The sequence below is a fragment of the Cololabis saira genome, chromosome 7, assembly GCF_033807715.1.
Source record: "Cololabis saira isolate AMF1-May2022 chromosome 7, fColSai1.1, whole genome shotgun sequence".
Taxonomy (NCBI): domain Eukaryota; kingdom Metazoa; phylum Chordata; class Actinopteri; order Beloniformes; family Belonidae; genus Cololabis; species Cololabis saira.
Window position 1 is genome coordinate 34,186,964 of NC_084593.1, and position 20,934 is coordinate 34,207,897.

Genomic DNA, 20,934 nt, shown 5'->3' on the forward strand with positions numbered 1-20,934 from the left:
CTCCAGGGCCCCGCAGGTCTAGATATCATTCATAGACAAATAACTGCTTTGAAGGCAGACGCTGCTCAGACTCCTAAAAGCAGAATTAAATTCAAGTCTACCATGAGGCGATCTCCTCCCCATACTGCTCTGTTACCGCTTGAGGATTTTCTTTGGATCTACATTCGTGAAACTTTCTGTGACAAATCACTCAAAGAAAAATCCCCCTTCACAAGTGCTGCCCACTTTTTTTTTTCCCCACCATGAACATCTACGGTACTCCTGAATTAAATGAGCAGCTTTTGCAGTTGGTAAGGTATTTTCTCTTAAGTGCTGCTGAAGAATCCTCTCCATCTCGTCTGTTGGTGCTGGCGTGAAGTAATGAAGGTCTGGTCAGGTAGCAGATGCTGGTAACTCAGCTGTCTGAAAGCCTTTGTCACAAAAAGGTACTCGAGCGGCTCGAGCTGACCGCAGTAATAGTTCAAGCAGGAATATCGCTCCCATTTCCAAATATCCATTTACCTGCAGGCTACATGTCTACCTTGACGTATTAGTGGCAGCCCAGATTCAGTATGACACTTGTCAATAAAAGGGATTGGATTAAGATAAAAGGCTTTAGCCTTTGGTCACAGGGAGCAGCAGGAAATCCAGAGGCAGGAAATGAACAGTTTACAAAGACTTAAAGGAGGCTGTGGGTTATTTATGTATGTGGGGATTTTGATCTTCTAGGACAAATGTCATATATTGCAAAAACAAAAAAGCACCATCCATCCATCCATTATTCTTCCTATTCAGGTTACAGGGGTCTGCTGGAGCCTATCCCACCTTTGCAGATGAAAGGCAAAAGTACACCTTGGACAGTTCCATCAGAGAAGCATCTAGCTCTGCAAATGCATGAGTGACACCACACAATAAATGTTTTTATGTACCGGTATATTCCACCCATTCATCAATGATCTAAACCAGGAGTCTCAAACTCCAGTCCTCGAGGCCCAGTGTCCTGCATGTTTTAAGATGATTCCCTGCTCCAACACGTTCATATAAATGACTGTAACACTATGCAGATCTTGATGACAAGTTAATGATGATGAATCTGGTGTGTTGATTCAAGGAGGTATTTAAAACACGCAGGACAGCGGACCTCAAAGATTAGAGTTCAAGACCCGTGATCTAAACCCGCTGAACCCTTTGCAGCACTGCAGGGGTCTGCTGGAGCAAATCCCAGCTGTTTTCAGGCAAGAAGCACGGCACACCCTTACGTTTAGGAAAACCAATGCTGTGCTTCATTTTGTATCAAAAAAAAAAAAATCTCTTATTAAAAGGAATGTTCAGGGTAAAATAATGAAAAAAAAAATGTAAATATAAAACACAATATTTCTAATGTCTTAAGTAAATTGTGACATCAAAAGTTGGTTCTAAACTAATTTTGGTCCTTTTGTAAAACTATTCATAATGAACACAGTTAAGTGATTTAAAGATTGTAAAGTCAGAAAAGAAAGATGAGCACAGGATAGGAGCTGACGATATTCCCATCTGCATCAGAACAAGACAGATGCAACATATACGTGTCTTTTACCAGCACAGTCATGAGACCCCGACCAAGCTTGGAGCAAGTATCACAAATGTAAGTAATGAGCTTTATAAACAGACGGACCTGGGTCTCCTCCATCCTAACGTTAATTATCTGGTCTTGTGGGAAGGCCAGGGCAGAGAAGTCAACCGCCACAGTTCACTGAGTGGGCCTCCTCTTGTTTAATTACCAAAACAGCACAAACAAATTAAGCTTCATAGATCATATAACAGGGGACTCCCAGAAACAATGATATAATCGTCTGGCTCTGCTCCAGTGAGGTTTTTAAATGTCCCCATTGGGCAAAACAAACTGGGGACTTACTTCCCACTGTAGTCAATGGTTGAAGTGATGAGGGAGGAAAAAGGGGAGGGGGGATCAAAAGAAGTTTAAGCCTGAAAAATCTGTGATCGATCATCTCAGTGATGTTCATTTATTAATGGCTGTTCTGCTTTTAGCATGTTCTTTGTGCTTAGATGAGTAACTTTCAGCCTGAAAACTAGTACCGGTAGTAGTAAAGGATGGATGAGAGTGAAAATCCCAATTTTTTTGAATGGGTTGTGTGTGATTACATATATTTCATCATTACATGATTTTTCTAGTCTTTCGTCCTGATAAAAGCTATACTTTAAAGGGCAGTGCAAACAAAGACAAGCTGTAACTATCAGTTTAGAGCAAATACCCAGGTTTTTTATTCCAGCTGCATATATAGTGGTATTTCCTGCTGGTCGTGGTGGGCTGGAGCTTGTCCCAGCTCTAATTGGGTGAGAGGCAGGATGCAAATACAAATGGGACAAAATCCCAGTACATGACCGGACCACAATGAGAAGAACAAAGCAAGCAAGCAAGCAAGCATGCTCGCTCACAGTCACGTCTTACATGATGTAATACCCAAGCATGTATGCTTTGAGATTTCTACTTGAAACCTCTTATCTGTGAGACGGCCGTGCCCACCACCACAGTGCCTGCCTAGAGTTTTCTAGTAAAATTAAATGTGAGGAATTCTCAAATCTTTAAATATACTAAAATAATGCTGCATTTTGGCTTAATTATTGCTAGTTTATTAATGACACAGAGTTAAGTGTCATTTGTTGTTCATTTGAGGACCTATTTAGCCAATTTTAAGCCCAGGTAAGGACGAGATTACTTTTTATTATGTCCTTGTAAGTAAAACCTCATAACAAAAAGAGAATCCACTTTCTTTTCACTTGACTGGATACTTGGAGTCTTGAAAGACTGATTTAAAGGTGAATCTTTTTCTTGGCGGGGGTCTCAGCCAAGAGAGACAGCCTGCCTTGACAATTTTAATTATCATCCTTTTGGATGACACCAAGGGTTTAGAGCGATTATAACCCTTTAAAGCTGCTAGTGACACCTTGTAGAGCTAGATTCGAGCGCTGATGATGATTTTGAAAATTCTTCAACTAACTAAAACCTCCCGTGGCCGTCAGGAGTGAAATGTATCAAACTGATGTTGGCGAATTTGTACTATCTTTCCAGTTCAGCCCCCAAACTAAACAAACAGCACTGATTTATTGCCATGACACAATGGAGTTTTCAAGACTAGGGGTGGGTAAAAATATCGATATGGCAATATATCGCGATACTTTTCCAGCCGATTCAATATCGATATTCAAAATTTGAATATCAATTTTTTTTTTTTTTTTATCCCCGATCTTTTTCCCATTATATCACCCAATGCTCCTACCTAAGTGACAGTCCTGGGCATTGCCACTCTCTACCAACCCTGGGAGGGCCCTGCACTGAGCTCAGGTTTTATTTCACGTTTTATTTCATTTTATAATTTATTTTTTATATAACACAATTGTCTGTCCTTAAAAAATGAAAAATAATGGACAGAGGTTTATTTATTTATGGATTTATATCTATACTGACTGATTACTGTGCCTGTCCTTGGTTTTAGTACCCATCTTTCTTGTGTTTATTATCATTTGCCACATAATTAAAGCAACCTCATACTAAATTTAATGTTAATTTCATATGATGTAAATAATATGAAAAACATATACAAATATGTTGTAACTTTAGCTTGTATAGTTATAATAAAACATTGTTTTGACTCAGTTTGTCCCATGAATTGTCACTATAATCTGATGAACGTGCAACTCGGATTTTAAGATCCATCACTATCATCTGATGTACATATATACAACTTGGATTTTAAGATGTGTAATGCATTTTTAAATTTTTCGGTGAACTATGTAGAATATAATAATCGGGATATCGCAATGTGTATCGTATCGTGGCTCAAGTATCGTGATGCGTATCGTGAGGTCCTTCCCAATACCCACCCCTATTCAAGACACAATCTATAAAGAAGCTTCCTTTGAGACACGTTGATAAATGACAAACACATTGAATAATCTCTATGCAGACAAGCTGGCAGTATGTATAGGGAGTCATGGCCATTTATATTTCCACACATTTGTATACGTAACGGTGTAACGGTGTTTCCTATGACTCTGACAACTTGTGCAGATTAAGGGAGGAAATGTGTAACTTGAAGGCAGGAAGTTGATGAGACATGTATTGCTTCACTGCAGCCTACAGAATTCCCTTCCACCTGCAACGCCTCGGAGAAAAGTTAATCTTATAACCAATTTCCAGGTGCTTACATTAAACCCGCAAAAAGCTGTGGGACTTCTTGTTTGTCTGTTGGTGGAGCCGAGTGGGGTTGCTCTGAGCATCGGTGTGATACCCCGGGAGCCCTCTCCTATTAATTCCCAGGGCAGCTTTGGTCCAGAGACCACACTAACAAGCCAAAGCTCAAAGCTCGTCAGGAGAAGCATTTGGGCGGTCACTAGAGGCTTGAGAAATTGCAGGTTGTTGCTGCGACCGTCAACTTGGACACAATAATTAATCTTCATATCGATCCACCTCCCTGACTTCTGTCGGGACAAGCTCAGAGAGAATGATTGAGAACCTGCTGTACGGTTCAGATTGCTGGGGGGATGATCGCAGGAAGATTCTACGCTGCCATCCTCCCACCCACTCTCACAAACATATACTTTAGGAAATGTAGGAACAATGTTATTTGTCAAGAGGAGATACAACCACATTGGGGAAACAACAGATAATTATAGGAATAGTTTAGCAGAATAGGTTCCACATGAACTGAAGAAAAGGGAGCAGTGTAATAGAAAAGAAAATGGTTACAAGAGAGCAAGGTCAACAGGGTGAAAGAAACTATTTCAGCCAAAAAAACGGGGTCATTCCTCAGATATACTATTTGACAATATCTCATTGGAAAACACAGTTTTCTGGATCCACTTTTCACTTTCTCCGATGGAAAGAGCATGTTGAGATCCCCCTCGTACAGTTTTCTATTCAGCAGTTTCACTTCACACAAGCCTGCTCTGCCCAGGAGACTGAAATATGACCCGTAAAGGCCAGTGCCACGATAAACCTGGGGCCACAGCTGATTTGTGAATCCAATTACATCCCGGTCGGTAATGGCTATGTTCAGTGCCACCGTGTTCAGTCAGCAGTTGTCAGCATATGCTGTTAAGGCCACGGACTTAACGCAGCATCCACTCCTCATCATATCAGTAAATATCTTGATGTAAAGCAGTGCAGGATGATGGATGGGTTGAGGCTGACAGATATTTGATTAACTTAAAAAGAAAGAAAGAACAGGCATTTTAAGATGTGCAGTCCTACCACTGTATATCTGTAGAAGGACATCTAAAATAAACATGTCAAAAATGTTATACTGTACTCTGATTAAACGATGCAAACATCAGCAGACATCTCAATACCAGCTGTTACTTTTATGTATCCTTGGTTATATTGATTATTTATATTCAAAGTTTACCTGCCCTCATAAATATCAATTTTAACTCGTATCCAGATAAATATTGATCATGTGCCGAGTTGAGCTTTTTTCCAGGGATATCGGGGAGTATTTTTGCCATGAAACTGAAAACTTTATAGAAAGGGAACAAGGATGGGTGTGCCATAAAGCAAAGTCTTTGACCAGAATTTGAAGGACAGAAACTGAAAAGACAGCTTTTATATCAGCCCTCTTTTTGACTAAGCAAAAAAAGAAAGAAGGAATAAATTTAACTATGTGTTGTCAGTTAGAAACCCTCAAGAGTTATACTATAGTAGCATTTTGAAGTAGTTAAAACATAATGGAGCCTCAAGTAAATCCTTTCTTTAGTTCACTATATCACATGCAGATGCCTCCTACACTGTTGAGAAACACACTGTGTTCTGTGCTGCGTACTGAAAAGTGTTTCATTTTCCTTTGCGTTTCATGAAATGACTTTTTGTGTCAGGAATGGGAACTCAAAGTGAAGCCAAATAGGTAGAGTAGCAATCATCAGCTGCCTCACTGTCTCATCAGACTGCTGTTTCTCATTATCTTTACAAATTGCACTTGCCTGACACTTGCCTGAGGATTAGCTGCATATTTTGAGCTTTAGCCATAGCCATGAGTGTTGTCATGTTTATAATGAAAACAAAACTAATCATATACTGAAGGAACACACTGAGAAACTCTGGGAGAGGGAAATGTTTATAAAAACTAGAAAAATATCCATTCAAACAGCAGTCTACAGCCTCGTTTGCAGGTCTGTTTACAGTGAAACTGTTACATTTGTATTCCCCCAGACTATGCTTTGTGTCACGGGTATAAAGATGGATCAGGGGGACATTTGCAGATGACATCACACTGCCTGTTCGTTCTGCATCTGTAGCGCCTTTATTCCAATATGACGTACTATGTGAAAGAAATTAAGGTGGAATAATGTAACATTTTCACTGTAATCTATAAATGTATCGGATTGGCCTTTAATCTGCACTGACTGACTGGAGCAGCCTGTGATCAGAGGCATTAAGGACTGAACGAGGACAGTGACCGTCTCCCTATTCCATCACGCAGTTATGCTTTGTCAAAGCTCACTGGGAAGGGAATGGCTGTGGGAGCCTGGTGGGATCACTGCGAATGCTCAGCAGGAGAGTGGGGGAGGAATGAAGAGGGGATCACCGCCAGTGCATCTTGAGACCACAATCTCTCAAGGCTCCCACACACTGCACGCCTTTGGCTGTCTCAGATGAAAGATGGCTGTTGTGAAAGAATCATGAAAACAGATGATACAAAAGAACTGACATGACAATGAGGACAATGTGCTGCATGTCATACCTGTGATTTGGCAACATGGGAATGATACTTGACATCAGAAGCATGCCTTATGATAACTTAGGGCTGGGCGATATATCGAGATTTTAATATATATCGATATATTTTCAAACACGATATGGTACGAGACAATGTCGTTTATATCGGTTTAAAAAAAAAAATAAATAAATAAATGTATTTTATTTTTTTTACATTTTTTTTTTTTTATGATTTTGATATAGCTTATTTTGTGACAAATTGACTTGAATGTTTTATTTGAGATTTGCACAAATGTTTTGTTATTTGCACAACTGTCAACCTCAGTGGAAAAGTCTGCCTGTTACTGTCTACATTGTATTAATTGCACAGTGTATTTTAATTTAATTGTTATGCAGGAAAGGGATATTTGTTTTATTTTATTCAAGAAGCATTTTTATTCTATATATGCAGGCAGTTTATTTTTATTTCATTTGTTTTATACATTTTGATATTGTGCAGACCTCTGTTAACAAAAGTACCTGTGTGACATTTGGCACGAGGCTTTGTATTAAAACTGACTGTTTTTTTAAGGGTTTGCCTCAGGAAAAAAATGAAGCTAACAGAGATGCTATGCTATAATGCTTTGGGGGAAACCCCAATTAAGGCACAGAAAAAATATCGAGATATATATCGAGTGTCGCCATTTAGCTAGAAAATATCGAGATATGACTTTTGGTCCATATCGCCCAGCCCTATGATAACTACAGTTTTTAACCTCTGGAACAAAAATATATCATCAAAACATTGCTCTTTTTCAAATGTAGTAACTATAATAATGTTAAACCTAACTTAAAATAGACTAGTAGGACCTTCTAGGCACCTACTCCAAGTCAACTCGCTGCTGTCATGTTAGACTGAGAGCCCTGAAGTTTGACCAAATGTTGACCTCAAGCTGCATTCCAATTGTTTAAAATAGACAGAGCTATAATTTGAAGAACCTGAGACAAAATTACACCTCATTCCACTGCGAAAAATGTAAGACTTGTGTTGTGTCGTCCTTCTGTAAATGCTGATCTCTCATTCCTCAAAGAGAGGCAGAAGAAAAGGGCCACAGAGCTAAAACTGCTCAATAAGATATGCCAAGAGTAGTTAAAAAAAAAAAAACAAACAAACAAACAAAAACATTACATTTATCCGGCAGCAGCAGCTCATACAGGGCTTCCTTTTAGTTCAAACATCACAGTTTTCAGAGCTCTCCTGGTGACTTTTTAGATGTTTTCTTTCCCCTCCGGGGCTATGAAAAGGACCTTCACAGTGGGAATCTGTGAGTTTGTTGATGCAAAAAATGGAAAAAAATACCCCCAAAGAAAAAAAAAAAAAACACCTCAAAATATGGTCTGTTGTGAGTGGAAAGTTTTGGGGTTTACCAAACTCTTGCAACCACATTTCCTCAGAGAGCTAAGATACATGTAAACAGGATTTGAATTAATACGTTCATAGCATAACTGGACTACTTTACCTAGCCATGAAAGCTGCATCTGTATTCATCTGGACTTTCACTCAGAGGCAAAAATGTCCCAACAAGACGGACAGCATACAAAGAACCTCTGCTACCCATATTAATAATGCATTCTTGGTTGCATTCTTTTCATCCATTTTGGAACCATTTTGTTTTCAAGCCACTTTCCTCCCTCAAGCAATTCCTTTCTCCTAAAGTAGGAGCCGTATAAATCTGTGCTCCGAGTCTCTATTACCGTAGAATGATGGCTGCTTTCCAGACAAGCGATCTCTGGACACCGCTCTTCTCTGGTCCAAATCACTGAATCAAGCTATCAGCTATGAGGGGGTTGGGGGCATACTGGCCAACGGGGTTAACAAGATACCAGCAAATGGCTTTAACGTCTAAATAAATGCCTTACAAATTTGGATTTTGTCACAAATGAATCCTCAGTATGTCAGCAGCTGATTTCAATATTAAAAGCTTTTGTAGAGCACAAAAAAAACACATAAAAGGGACACCATTCATCAACAATGTCTACAAAAAATACAATGAATAAACAATTTCAGAGACGAATAGTAGGATTGCCCTACATTCCTCTGGTGATCCATATGTTTTACTGCTTTCAAGTGCCTCTCATGGGCTGGATAAAGGAAAAATAAAAGTACAACAACAAAAACTCAGAATGACTATGTCTCTAAACACTTCCTTGTCAGTGTGATATTGTTTTGACTGTTTCAAGTGCAGCTGCCTTTTGTTTCCCCAAGTGCTGGCATACACTCTACACATTATAACAACAATTTTACCTGCTGCACCTGTATTTGGTATTCTCATTGCTAAAAACATGTACTTAAACACCACATATGCAACCGAGTCAGGATGCTGTCACCAAGTGCTGGAGTCGCACAGGTCTGGAAGCCAGATATGAAAAAATGGTTGAATCAAGGTGTTACTAGAAAATCCTGTCACCATCTCTGTTGTTTTAAAGAGGTTTTGATGTGCCATCACATGAAGCCCCCACTCTGTTAGAGAACATGCTCCACTACTTGCTTCCTAAAGGGGATGAATGGGACCAGACTGGACTTACACTGATTCAGCATAATTAACTTATGATGTACTTATGATTAATAAGTACATTATGTACTTATTTATGTTTCACTTTCTTGTTTTCTCTCCAATCATTACTCCCTTGACCCTTTCAGTTGCCACTGACGCAACATCAACTTTAGCTCTGTGAGCTACCGTCATCTCTGCTGACATGTACATAGTATCATAAAGGGATACGTATTTGTTGCAGGACACAGTTGGGACGGGAGATCGCGGGAGCTGGACAACGCATTATAAATGTAAGAAAATATCCCTTCAAATGTACATGAAACTGATATTTCACAATGACAAAAGGTCCTTTGTGTTGCTTTCAAAGAAACATGAAACAATCTGGGTTTATTACATATACGACACTTGCCTCTAAATACTATTTTTGATCTAAAAATATCCCAATTCTACTGAAATACATAAAGCTGATGCTGGTTGGTTGGTTGGTTGGTTGGATTGTGATGTTTTTAAGGCGAGTTATGAAAATGAACAGGAGAAAATGTCTACAGCAACCCCCTGGTGCTCAGCATAATCCAGCTTCACCAAGATGTGTCTCTCTGCTCAAAGAGGCTGTCACCTGGGTTTAACACAGCAGCGGGGCTGCTGACGTAATCCTGTCTCGCACACGTCCTCAAATAAAGCAAATGCAGAATAAGGGCCTGACTACTTCCTTCATCTGTCATACAGAACTGAACTTGCTGTTACAAAGTCCTTACCTCTAATATCAAGGTTCACCGTGTGTTGGCTTACCATGAAGTGATTAGAAATGAAGAGCTCTCAGGGATCTGTTGGGAGTCCCAGAGTTTGTTTTGCTTCAGGCTTCTGAGGTCTCTCGGATACTCAATACTAGATGGCAGGTTCAACTGTAGCTGTTGCCAACACTGTTGATCTTCACAGGGATCTTCCACATGAGCCAGTATACTTTTTTTCCCCAAACCTGAACAGTCTTTAACAAAGCTATTGTGATTCAAGTGCTTAGAAACTAAACAAAATCGGTTCAGATTTTTCCTGAGCTCACATACGAGAAAACATAAGATACAAGAATTAACAATCATTACCCTACATGAGGCTGCTGCACAGATTTAGGTCCAGCGGTGAAGCAGCCAACTATCAAGTTATTACACCAACAGTTTTAAACAACCTAACAGATGGTGTGATGGAGTGATGGCAGCAGATGAAGGAGAATGACTCGACAAAAACAGCCAAGCATCTTTTACTAAATGACAGGCGGAGGTATGAAAATCATACTCCCCATTAACAGCTTTGTTAAGTGTTTTATAATGAAGGAAGTGAAACGTTTCATAACAGAGTTGATGATCAAATTATGTTGGTGACAGAATAATGACACTTGCAGACTCTTGTATTCAGTTTTCTAAAAGTTGAACAAAGGAGTTCTTTAACAAGAAAAAAACAACACTCTAAAACTTCTACCACAACCAACAAACGCTTTTTAGCTTCCTTGTTTAAAACGATCATCCTTCCAGCAACAGAAAGCTGCACCGCTAGGTTCAGCAGTTACATCATTAGTGGCCGTAAGAGACGGTATAAAAGCCTGAACAAAGAACTACGCAGCTGAAGAATCAAACGTCACTTCAACATAACATGAAACAACCTGAGATGGTTAAAAAAGGGGGGGGGGCAAGACTTTATTGCAGCTTCATAAGCCAGATACTGTCACCACATTTAATCAGTAAAGAATCTAAAAACAATAACAAAAACCCAGAGGCTTGGAGATTTCCTACGTTTTGTGGTGAAATCTACACATGTCAGTTGTGGAAGAAGCATCGGCTGATATATTAAATATGGATGCTCATTAAAACTTTGATGAAACAACAAGACAAAGGGTGCCCTGAAAAAGGAGAAATGCACATCACAAAATACTTTGTCACAAAATTGTGGCAAAATACCACTGAAGAGTGTTAACAGAAACTCCTCCCCCAAGCGAGAAAACTCCCTTTTCCTCACATCCTGGGCTTCCCACTCCGAACTGAAAATTCAAGGAGCACAAGCTCCAAATGTACAAGTAACCACTTCAGGATATTGAAAAAAACAAAAAAGAAAAACTTCTCTTTTATGTTAAGTGGAAAATAACATGAGTGGAAGATTGGTTTAAGAGGGAGGGGAAAAATCAAATAGCTTTGTTTGTAGTTACAAATAAGCAGAATTTTATTGACACTTCAGTCTCTTCTGCAGACTTGCGTGTGTGTGTGTGCGTGTGCGACTGTGCGTGCGTGCGTGCGTGCGTTTAATGCGTTCCTGGTTGGAAGAGCTGCAGCTCATCTGTTCTTACATACTTAATAGTTCACACTGGTGTTGACATTTACGTTTCATGTTAAGTTTGAGCTGACAAACCTTTCTGAAAATACGTGTTCTTCTTTTCAATATCTTTAGCAAAAACAAACAAAAAAAGTGACAAGGATTTGTTGGGAAGAGTGGGAGGGAGGAGTCGGGTTTTATCTTTGTCAAACTGAGATCAACTGCTGATTCCACATTTCTTTTTCATCAGACGGCTGAGTCACAGGAGGGCCTGAATGAAATTTGGAAAAAGGAAATCATAGTTCAAAGACCATAAAAAAAAAAATGGGAGGAGGATGCTTACAAAACAAACACAGATAAATCACGACCTGCTGACATTGTTCTCCCTCACAGTGTCGCTTAAGATTGAATAAAACCCGGGTACATTTTGTGAAGCTATGCTTGTGCACCTGCTCACAAAATTTGGTTGCACTGCTCAAAAGCTCAAAAAAAAAGAAAAAACTAAACGCAGAACTTGCAGCCTGGCGGTGAGCTGCACGTGATCACTAAGATCCTGAGAGTCTGTATTGGTGAAGAGAGAACAAGAGGCAAGGCTGCCTGCTTACCAGATGATCCATGATCTGACGCTCATCTGTGTTCACAAACTGATGGTAGTGATCAATTAAACGACACTGCAGCCTAAAAGCGACTGAAATGAATTCCCTCCACAGGGCAGCAGGACTCTCCTTCAGATACAGGGTGATACATTCTGACATTCAGGAGTGAGTGTGAGAGTAGAGTTCCTGCTCCTCCACATCAAGAGGAGCCAGTTGAGGTGATTCAGGCGTCTGGTTTGGATGCCACCTGGACACCACCCTGGTTAGGCGTTTAGGGATCGACCTGGCACACGCTGGAGAGATTATACATCTTGGATGGCTGGAAAACACCTTCATATTACCCCAGAAGGGCGGGAGAAGATGACCGGGGAGAGGAAGATCTGAGTATGGCTGTAATCTAATGAAAAATTACAAATGATCCAGTACCCAACATACACCGAAATATTCATATTTCAACTCATATTTCACATGCTTCACATGTGTGCCAGAGCAGTACTTCCTTGACAAGCTTTGCATGACTAAAAGATAATAACCAACACATCGCCAGCTCAACACTTCTGAATGTAAAAGCTGCCACATCGGTGATCTGAAGGAGTTTTCTACCTGACTGGCAGAAAAGCTTTGGGCAGTCAGCTGACAGCAACATAGCAGGAGACAGAAGAGCAGACACAGACTGGAAATAACTTGTCTTTGTGGCATGAAGATGAAGGAATTTCCTAGTCTGGGTTTGGTTGGTACATTTAGTGGTTCAGGTCCAGGATAAATGTATCACTGCTGTTCAGCTTTGACTAATTCAAAAACCAACCCTATTATTTAAATGTCATCTAACAGAGTTGAATACTTCTGTGCTGATTGTAGCATCCGTCTGGTTTTGGATCCAGTCTGTTGGGTTTCACAGTAATGACGGACTATATTTAAAAAAAACGATCCATACATGTACATTTCAGCTTAGTCGCAAAAAAATCCAACGATTATGGTGAATGCATGACTCATTTTTCCCTTCATCACTATTGTTTTCTTTACCTCAAATGCCTCTAAGGGCAGAAACCTGCTTCGTAACCACACAAAGTCATCAAATGTGCAAATTTCCAGGAACATCCCAGGTTTACTCAATTAAGGGTCTGAATTCAGTCTGAATCTGTCCTGCAGCACTATCGTCTTACGCCAATAAGCACTGAAATATTTAAGATCCTTCTCAAGTACTCCATGTCCAACCTTTAAATCTCATCACTCTGTCAGATCTCAGCAAAGGATCGCCCTCCCTTCCTCTCTCCCTCCCTCTCTCCACTAAAAGCGGTGAAAGGATGCTCTGCCAGTTGATCAGAGAGAACAACGGGGTGGAGGTATATAGCTGTCACAAAGGCTGATGCACTTTTTCTTCTCCCAGTGGTCATAGGGAGGCACTCAACCTCCACTCACTCAATTTGATTCAAAGCATGTTTGTGCCTCTGGAAGGCAGGAAATAGAAGAGAAGAAAACTGATCTTGTCTGTCCATACAAGATTAACAGCGTGCTACAGAGAGAGGGAAACTATCAAAACAGGACTGAACCAGAAACACATCTTCACATAGTGCATTAAAGTCAACAGCTTTCAGGTCAAAAAGCAAAGTTTATCTTAAACTTCTTTTAGGAAACCTCTTGCTACAGTTGAAACAATCAATTATCCACTGTCTAATCACTAAAGATCCCATTAAATCCCATTAAAGCTCATTTATATTTAAATTCAGTCTTGATAAAAGGTGGGAGGTGCAGTGAAAAATAGCAAATATGTGCTTCAAGACTCATATTTGTCAAGTTCGTGCTTTGTGAGTTCAAACAAACAGAGAAACAAAAACAAAATTAAAGGCTGTGGAACATATGAGGTCAATTTGCCATGACTATAAACAGGAGAGAGCTGGAGAACAAAGTGAGAGTTAAACGTCTGGTTTAATTACATCCTGAAAGTGTAAAGAAAATATCCCATATAAACTACATCAATCCCAAAACCTCCATACCGCAGCTATGGGGAAAAGTGCAACCATATATGAGGAACAAAGAACTTACAACCTCTGCTAGACATACCAGTGCATGGTAAATTACAAATACAACCCATCAGAAAGGGACATAAACATTTGCTCTATTTTCTAAGTGATGAGACATCTGCTGTGCAAACTTCCACCCTCACTCAGCATCAGCAGGCGGGTTATAGTCAACATATCAGATCCTGTTCATACCCGACAACAAGTGTAAAGCAGATGCAAAAAAAATGTGATCATTTCCCACAAAAAAAGCGACACCAATCTACAAGAAAAGCCGAGACACTAGAATAAAGCTGGCTGCCTCACTGGTGAGCGGCATGTAGCACCCTATCATTTATTACATGGTACTCAAAGTCTGCAATTTAACCCAATAGTCATTCTAGTGTTTCAAATCCAGTGTATATAACATTCTTAGATTCTTAAAACACAGAATGTAGAGCTCTGGACTGAAAATGAACATAGCCTAGATATTACATTATCTGTCAAGTATTAAATTGAAAAAAAAAAAGACCCACCTAAAAATGTAATAAATTACAATAAATTGCTACACGGCAGCCAGGCTTTGTACACCGCAGTCACAGCTGCTTATACGCCCGACATTTCTGCACAGTCTTGCTTTTAAACCCCGCTGTTATTATAAGTTGGTAGAAATGACAGCGATGAGATGTAAAATGGTTGAGTGGCAGAATAAAAGCGGCGTGCAGGAGACGCAGAACGAGCCTCTCCTGCGGTCAACACCACCAAACTTAGATGTACCTGTGTACTGCAAGAGAAACATGGTCCTGGAGAAGAGCAGAGTGCGGTCCCGTCGGTCCCGAGCCGCAGGGCTCAAAGTGTGCGAGGTTCAAAAACAAGAGAAGAATCAAACTAATCCTTGAATGGAGAGACGGGGCTGTTCGCTCGGCGGAGCGGACTGCACAAATGAGAGCAGCCCAGTCGACGCGGGAGCTTTTTTAGCCCGCCCCAAAACAGCAGCCACTCCGCGGCTCCGCGCTCCGGAGGATGTCCGTGGGAGCGAGTGGCTGCTCGCTTTATCTGGAGTGGATGGACGGATTTATGGTTTCGCGTTAAATCGACGCAGAGCCTACGCCGTAGGTTACGCGGCGACGCGTACTTTACGGCGTATGCTCTGCGTCGGTGTAACGTGGAACCATAAATCAGCCTTTACTCTGTCAGGAGAGGATGCCGTGTCCGCCTCCCCACGGCCGCGCAACGCGGTCGTGACAGAAATAACACGCGGATTCGGGAAGAAGAGCTGCGTTTTTGTGCGAATTTGTGCTTTTTGAATTTGAATGCAAAATAACAAACCGGGCGATTTATCCCAAACTTTTTGACAGTGCTGTGGAGGTGTCATTCTGCAGGCTGCCAGTTGGAGGAGGAGAAGCATGCAGATGATTGTTTCCCCAGCAGGATTAACATACACAATGATGACAGGCCCTCCTGCCGGGGCTTATAGGCTCAAAACACACTCTGCTATCTGTAATAAATACAATACGACAGCAGATGTTCCACTTGGAGCACACGTCTTTCTTTTTTTTTTTAATCACCAAAAAGGAAATGATGTTGCTGTGTATGAACTAAAATAAACATGGGATAAGAAGCTGCCAGATACTCAACAGTTCAACATCGGAGGTGCAGAGTAGATCCTTCACAGTGACATGTTCAGGATCTGTTGTTAACAGGACATGCAGTAGTCCTTATCCCACTTCTGTAGAAACCAAATCTGGAAAAACACTTCTGCTGCCGTTTCTAACCAGTGCTACAAGTTTATCCGTCCCACCTGCCGGGGATGTCACACAGTAGGAATCATCCAAGGGAGGACGGCATCCAAACCAGCATGGAAAAATGCTTCAGATTAGTAGTTTTAACTGGAAAACTGCTTTAAAAAAAGCTTAAGATACAAAGACTCTATTTGGCAGAGCAGCACCTGATCAGCATAATTTTGGAAAATCTAGAAAGAAGATCCTCTGATTCAACTCATGTACCTGTTTTTTTAAGAGCATGTAATGAGCCAGTCTACATTTCATTCTGTTTCTGTTTCTATCTATTTATCCACCTCTCCTTTCCACCTCTTCATCAATTTATACTCGCCTCTTTCTTTCCCTTAACATTGCAGATGAAACTTAATAAATATTTCACTCAAATATTTGTCTAATGTCATTCTCAAGCTGTGAACAATCCGTTTGCTCAGAATGAATGAGGCTTAATAACAGTTTGGGTTTGATCAGGAGTCCAGAGATTAATTAAACAAGCAAAACAGCAGAGCAAACACTATGATGCTTACAAAATCAGACACAAGCTGTGTACAGAGTAGACACAGAAAAAGTATCAGTATATGCGTCTAGCTGAGTCCACTCGCTGATGAAGACGCTGACATCCCACGCTCACTTGGAAAATTTCATTCAATAACTATCAGTAACCAAATTTCTAATATGATTATTACTAAGGTGATAAACTGGGTGTTCATTTTAGACATTTTTATGTCTATTGTCAGATTTCAAAATGTGAATGTTTGGTGAGTGTGACAGCTTTGATTAAACGAAGGATGGATTTGAGCAAAGGTGAAATATACCAACACATTAAATGCACCAAGGACTAAATACCCCCCCCCCCCCCCCCCCCCCCTCCCGAAAATCTCCCACCAGTTTTTACCTCCTGCATTTTCACTGAGGTGCGGGTAAAGGGTAGGTTAGCCAAATTTACTCCCCCCTGTGATGTTGAACATTTTTCTTTGCTGGAGTTTCAGTTCTTGAGCAACAAACAGTGAAACCATGAAGTGCATTTCTATATCAACTCAAAAAAGGTTAATGTTACACCCTCTTACAAGGTTGTTGGTGTCTTAATTGTGCCTTATAATACCACAATCACAAATCAATCTGAGATGAACACTGCATTGCTTTTTAAATGTGTTTTTCACGGCGTTCCTTGTCCCGTTGAGCGCTCCCTCTCTTCTCAAACAGCTTGGGGTTCGTCTTCTCGGTGGATTAAAGCTGACCCCAATGTTTGACTTGAATGTTGTGTAAGAAAACAGTGATAACTATTTCTGCAGCCCAACTTGAAGCAAGCAGAGACGGAAAAGCAGAAATAAAACGCTGCGAATACCGAACCCGTCACAAATGATCAGTGTTGCCTCAACCACCAGGATCGGGTTAGTTAAAAAAAAAAAAATAAATACTGCGTCTCTAACAGAGCTGTTTTCAGGACTAAAATATCTCTCCCAGAACTCTATTTAGCACCTGGTTCCTGTCATAAAAATGAAGAAACATAACATAAATACACCTATAAACTGTCCAAGGCTGAAAGTAAAGACAAAAATCAAAGTCAAATTTTTTATTAGCCTGACCAAAGGTATTTGAGGAAGCTAAAGTAAAATGCACGGGCTGCATTCAAAACGCCATAAAATCATGTGGAAAACAAACGTAAGGATCCTTAAGTATGTTTGCTTATCCCAGCATTGATTAAACATGATTAAAAATCAACTGGCCCTTACCAGGTCTGAAAATGAGGTCAATACAACCTCAGGTGAACAACAAACATTTCCTCCTCATAACAGTTATTTATCAAACAAAACCTCACATTTAGACGTTTCAAGGAGTTAATGTCACGTGCTAGAAGATGAACCGTCTTTCCAGATCTTTCAGCATCCACATTCCAGGGAGGAATTGGGATCAGAGTATTAGTCCTGATTCATTGGGATCATACTTTGGCCCTTGCAGGAATTCAGACCAATGATATAGAAGGTGATCTTGAAAAAGAGGCAGGATTAAGAATAGCTGAGGTCCTTCATCCAGAAATAGCACAAGCTATTGTTTGCCTGAGAGGGGCTGTTGTTACTGGAGGCCTTCAAGGTACCGGTATGTAGAGTTCTGTCCCTGTCAAAGTTTAACGTCTGCTTTTACAGCCAAGTGAAAAATAAAATAAAAAAATAAACTCCATGATTAAATAGCTTTTGAGATGATACTTTATTAATCGCTGAAGTTCTCACGACTACTTGTCAACCAAGTTGAGGTTTGGACTTTGACCACTGTAACACCCTGATTCTGTATCAGCTATTCTCTTTAAGATTTGTTGTTGTGATCACATGATCAGACCTGGACCAGCTTTAGCTGCTGCACAGACGGAGGAGTCGCTGCAAATCAAGTGCAAATCATCACACCTCCGAAAGTGGTTCTATGCATTATAATCAAACCTCTCCACTTTGGTCTCGTCTGTCCAAAGTCTCGTGGTCCGTTCGGATGCAAATCTAAGCTGCGGTGTTCTTTTTTTGGAGAGAGGGCGTTTCCTTCTGACAACCCTCCCAACCAAGCCATACTTTTTAAGCCTTCTTCTAATTATACCTTCAGAAACCTGAATGGTTGCACTTGTTTTTTTTTTTTTTGCAACTTATAAACTTTGTACAATCTGAATTTGGGGTGAAAGTCTAGTCATTGGAAGAGTCTTCACAAGTGGACGTTTGCCAACATTTCTGTGTAAAATGAAGGAATTCAGACTGTTTAAAACAGCCTTATAAACAAACTTGGACTGATGGACAACATTTATTACTTCTCCAAGATTGTGCTGGGCTGATGTTTCTTTTTCCTTTTTCTGGTTTTGTGTTACACACCTGGATGTCTCTAACCTGCAAACTGCAATGGTTTCTGGTTTTATTAATGTCATTACGCTTGCTGTTAATCAAGTCCAATCGGGTTACAAAAACAAGCTGCTGCAGAATTACTTTAATATTATTACTACCGCTGTCCTTTAGAAGACAGTTTTATCCAAAAGGACTTGCATCTGAGAGAACAACACAAGCAAGAAATCAGAAAGAAGGTACAGCATGGATAAGATTTTTTTTTTTTTTTTTTTAATATACACTCTAACTACTATAAAAGTAGTTAGAGTGTACTTAGTGCACACACACACTGCCTCTGGGGTTGTTTACAGAAATAAAGCATTTGGTTTTGTTTTCACAATGATACCACAAGTTTCAGCTCAAATGTGAAAGATGGCGTAATAACATATTATATATCCAGTTCTGCCCTGCAGGAACAATTTAACAAGAATCTGAACTGCTGGCAGCAGAAAAAGAAAAGTGTGGAGTAACATCTTTGCTTATGACTCCATTTGTTATCGTATGCAGGTTTATTGTTGCAAGAGCTTGTGCCAAAACTTCAAAATAGCCCCTCACAAACTATCCTTATGTCTTATTAAAGTTCAACTCAAGTGTTTGGAGGCATGTGACCCAAATGTTTAATGTGGTTTATGCAAAATATATTCTAATCTGGACACACGGCACAATATAAATGTAGCCGTGCTCCTCTTACGTCTGGACAACAACGTAGTCTGTGAAAAATATTTGAAAGGTAAGTTCCATCTCTGCATGCTGACATAGGTCAGAAGAGGTAATATACAGAGAATATTGTACAGGAACCGGACGAACTAATAAAGAGTGGACAATCGAGAGATGCAAACATCTTTCTATTAGCCACAAGTTTCAAATTTATCGTCTTCATTTTAGAAACATAAAAAAAAAGCAAAGCTATAACTCATGGCTGGCTTTTACAGTGTCCACATTTTTAACAGAAAAGAGTGTTTTCCAGGCAGAATTCAATTACTCCTGTCAGCCAGTAGTAATGAGAAACAACCAGCACACGTTCTCATTCAATTTCACTGTCCATAGGGAATGATGTTGGCCTTATGTCTACATTTTTTTTTATTTTGTTCTTTATTTTACAATAATGTTTTGTAAGGCCTGCTCACTCTGGAAAAAACATTCAAATCAAACTCTGATTTGAAATTAAGCACCACCTCCCCAGATGAAAGCCACATTGTTTGCTGTGTTTGGAGACATTGGGGCCATCTTTAGTCAAATAAATTACCTTCAAAGTGAAGAAAGAAAATCTGGATTGGGGATGAGCATTGCAAGTAAACCGCGAGTGAGTGGCAGCCATAAACACTTTTAAAGATGTTTTGTTTAATCTGCGATGACTTTCTTCAGTGAAATAATGCTATAGTTAACATAGGGCAATTCCTGGCCACTGTTTAAGAGTTTAACTGACAAGCCAGTAGTTTCACGACTTTACTTGGACCGCTCTTAATGATTGGATATAGTTGTTTTTTTTGTTATCGATGTGTAAACAGAATTTCAGTTAATTCAGCAAAAAATGCATCAGAAAAAGATCCCCCATGTAACCGTGTATGTAATTGGCAAACAAGGAAAGATTGTTGGATTCAATTTTTATAATTCAGTATTGCACTTTCCACTAAATATTTATGACTATTTTTCCAATGAGATGTAAACATTGGTTCTCTGCTTTTATTGATTTATCAAGAAAATTCCAAAGTCATGCTCTCGCTTCGTATTTCTGTATTGATATGCCCTTTTTGGTCAAATGACAGAGTTCAGGTACAGCAGCTTCTCCCTGGAGAGGGAAGGAAGGTGATATCTGGCAAGGCTGCCCAGCAAAAAGACCACACATTTAAAGAGCCTTAGGCAAGAGTGAAAAATGTAAATTTCCCTTGCTACTCTCTAGCGATGGTGTTGAGTACTGATAGATTACTGATAGAGTACACAGATTACTTTTGTAATACTGTATTTGACCCGGTCTTAGTACATTTTGACCGTATAGAAATGTAATTCTTGCCATTGTAAGAATGTGATGTGTACCTTGTGTTTTTTATTATTTTACCTCTTTTCTTATCATTTTATTTCATTTTATTTGTTATTTACTGTTTAATTGTGTCTTGACGCTTTTAATGTTGATGTAAAGCACTTTGAATTACCTTGTGTTGAATTGTGCTATACAAATAAACTTGTAAAA

At 39.8% G+C, this 20,934-nt stretch overlaps 1 protein-coding gene across 3 annotated transcripts in view; it reads right to left on the reverse strand.

Annotated features, from left to right (window-relative positions):
* The window catches only part of enox2 (ecto-NOX disulfide-thiol exchanger 2), a 184,467-nt gene that overhangs the window by 102,672 nt on the left and 60,861 nt on the right, over window positions 1-20,934 (reverse strand). The window contains exon 1 of one of the 3 annotated variants that reach the window (XM_061725728.1): window positions 14,891-15,076. The exons of the other annotated variants lie outside the window; for them this stretch is intronic. Within the exon in view, the coding sequence (XP_061581712.1) occupies window positions 14,891-14,912 (22 nt within the window). The 5' untranslated portion in view covers window positions 14,913-15,076. Of the gene's footprint in view, window positions 1-14,890; window positions 15,077-20,934 lie in introns of those variants that run through there. 3 annotated transcript variants of the gene reach the window in all.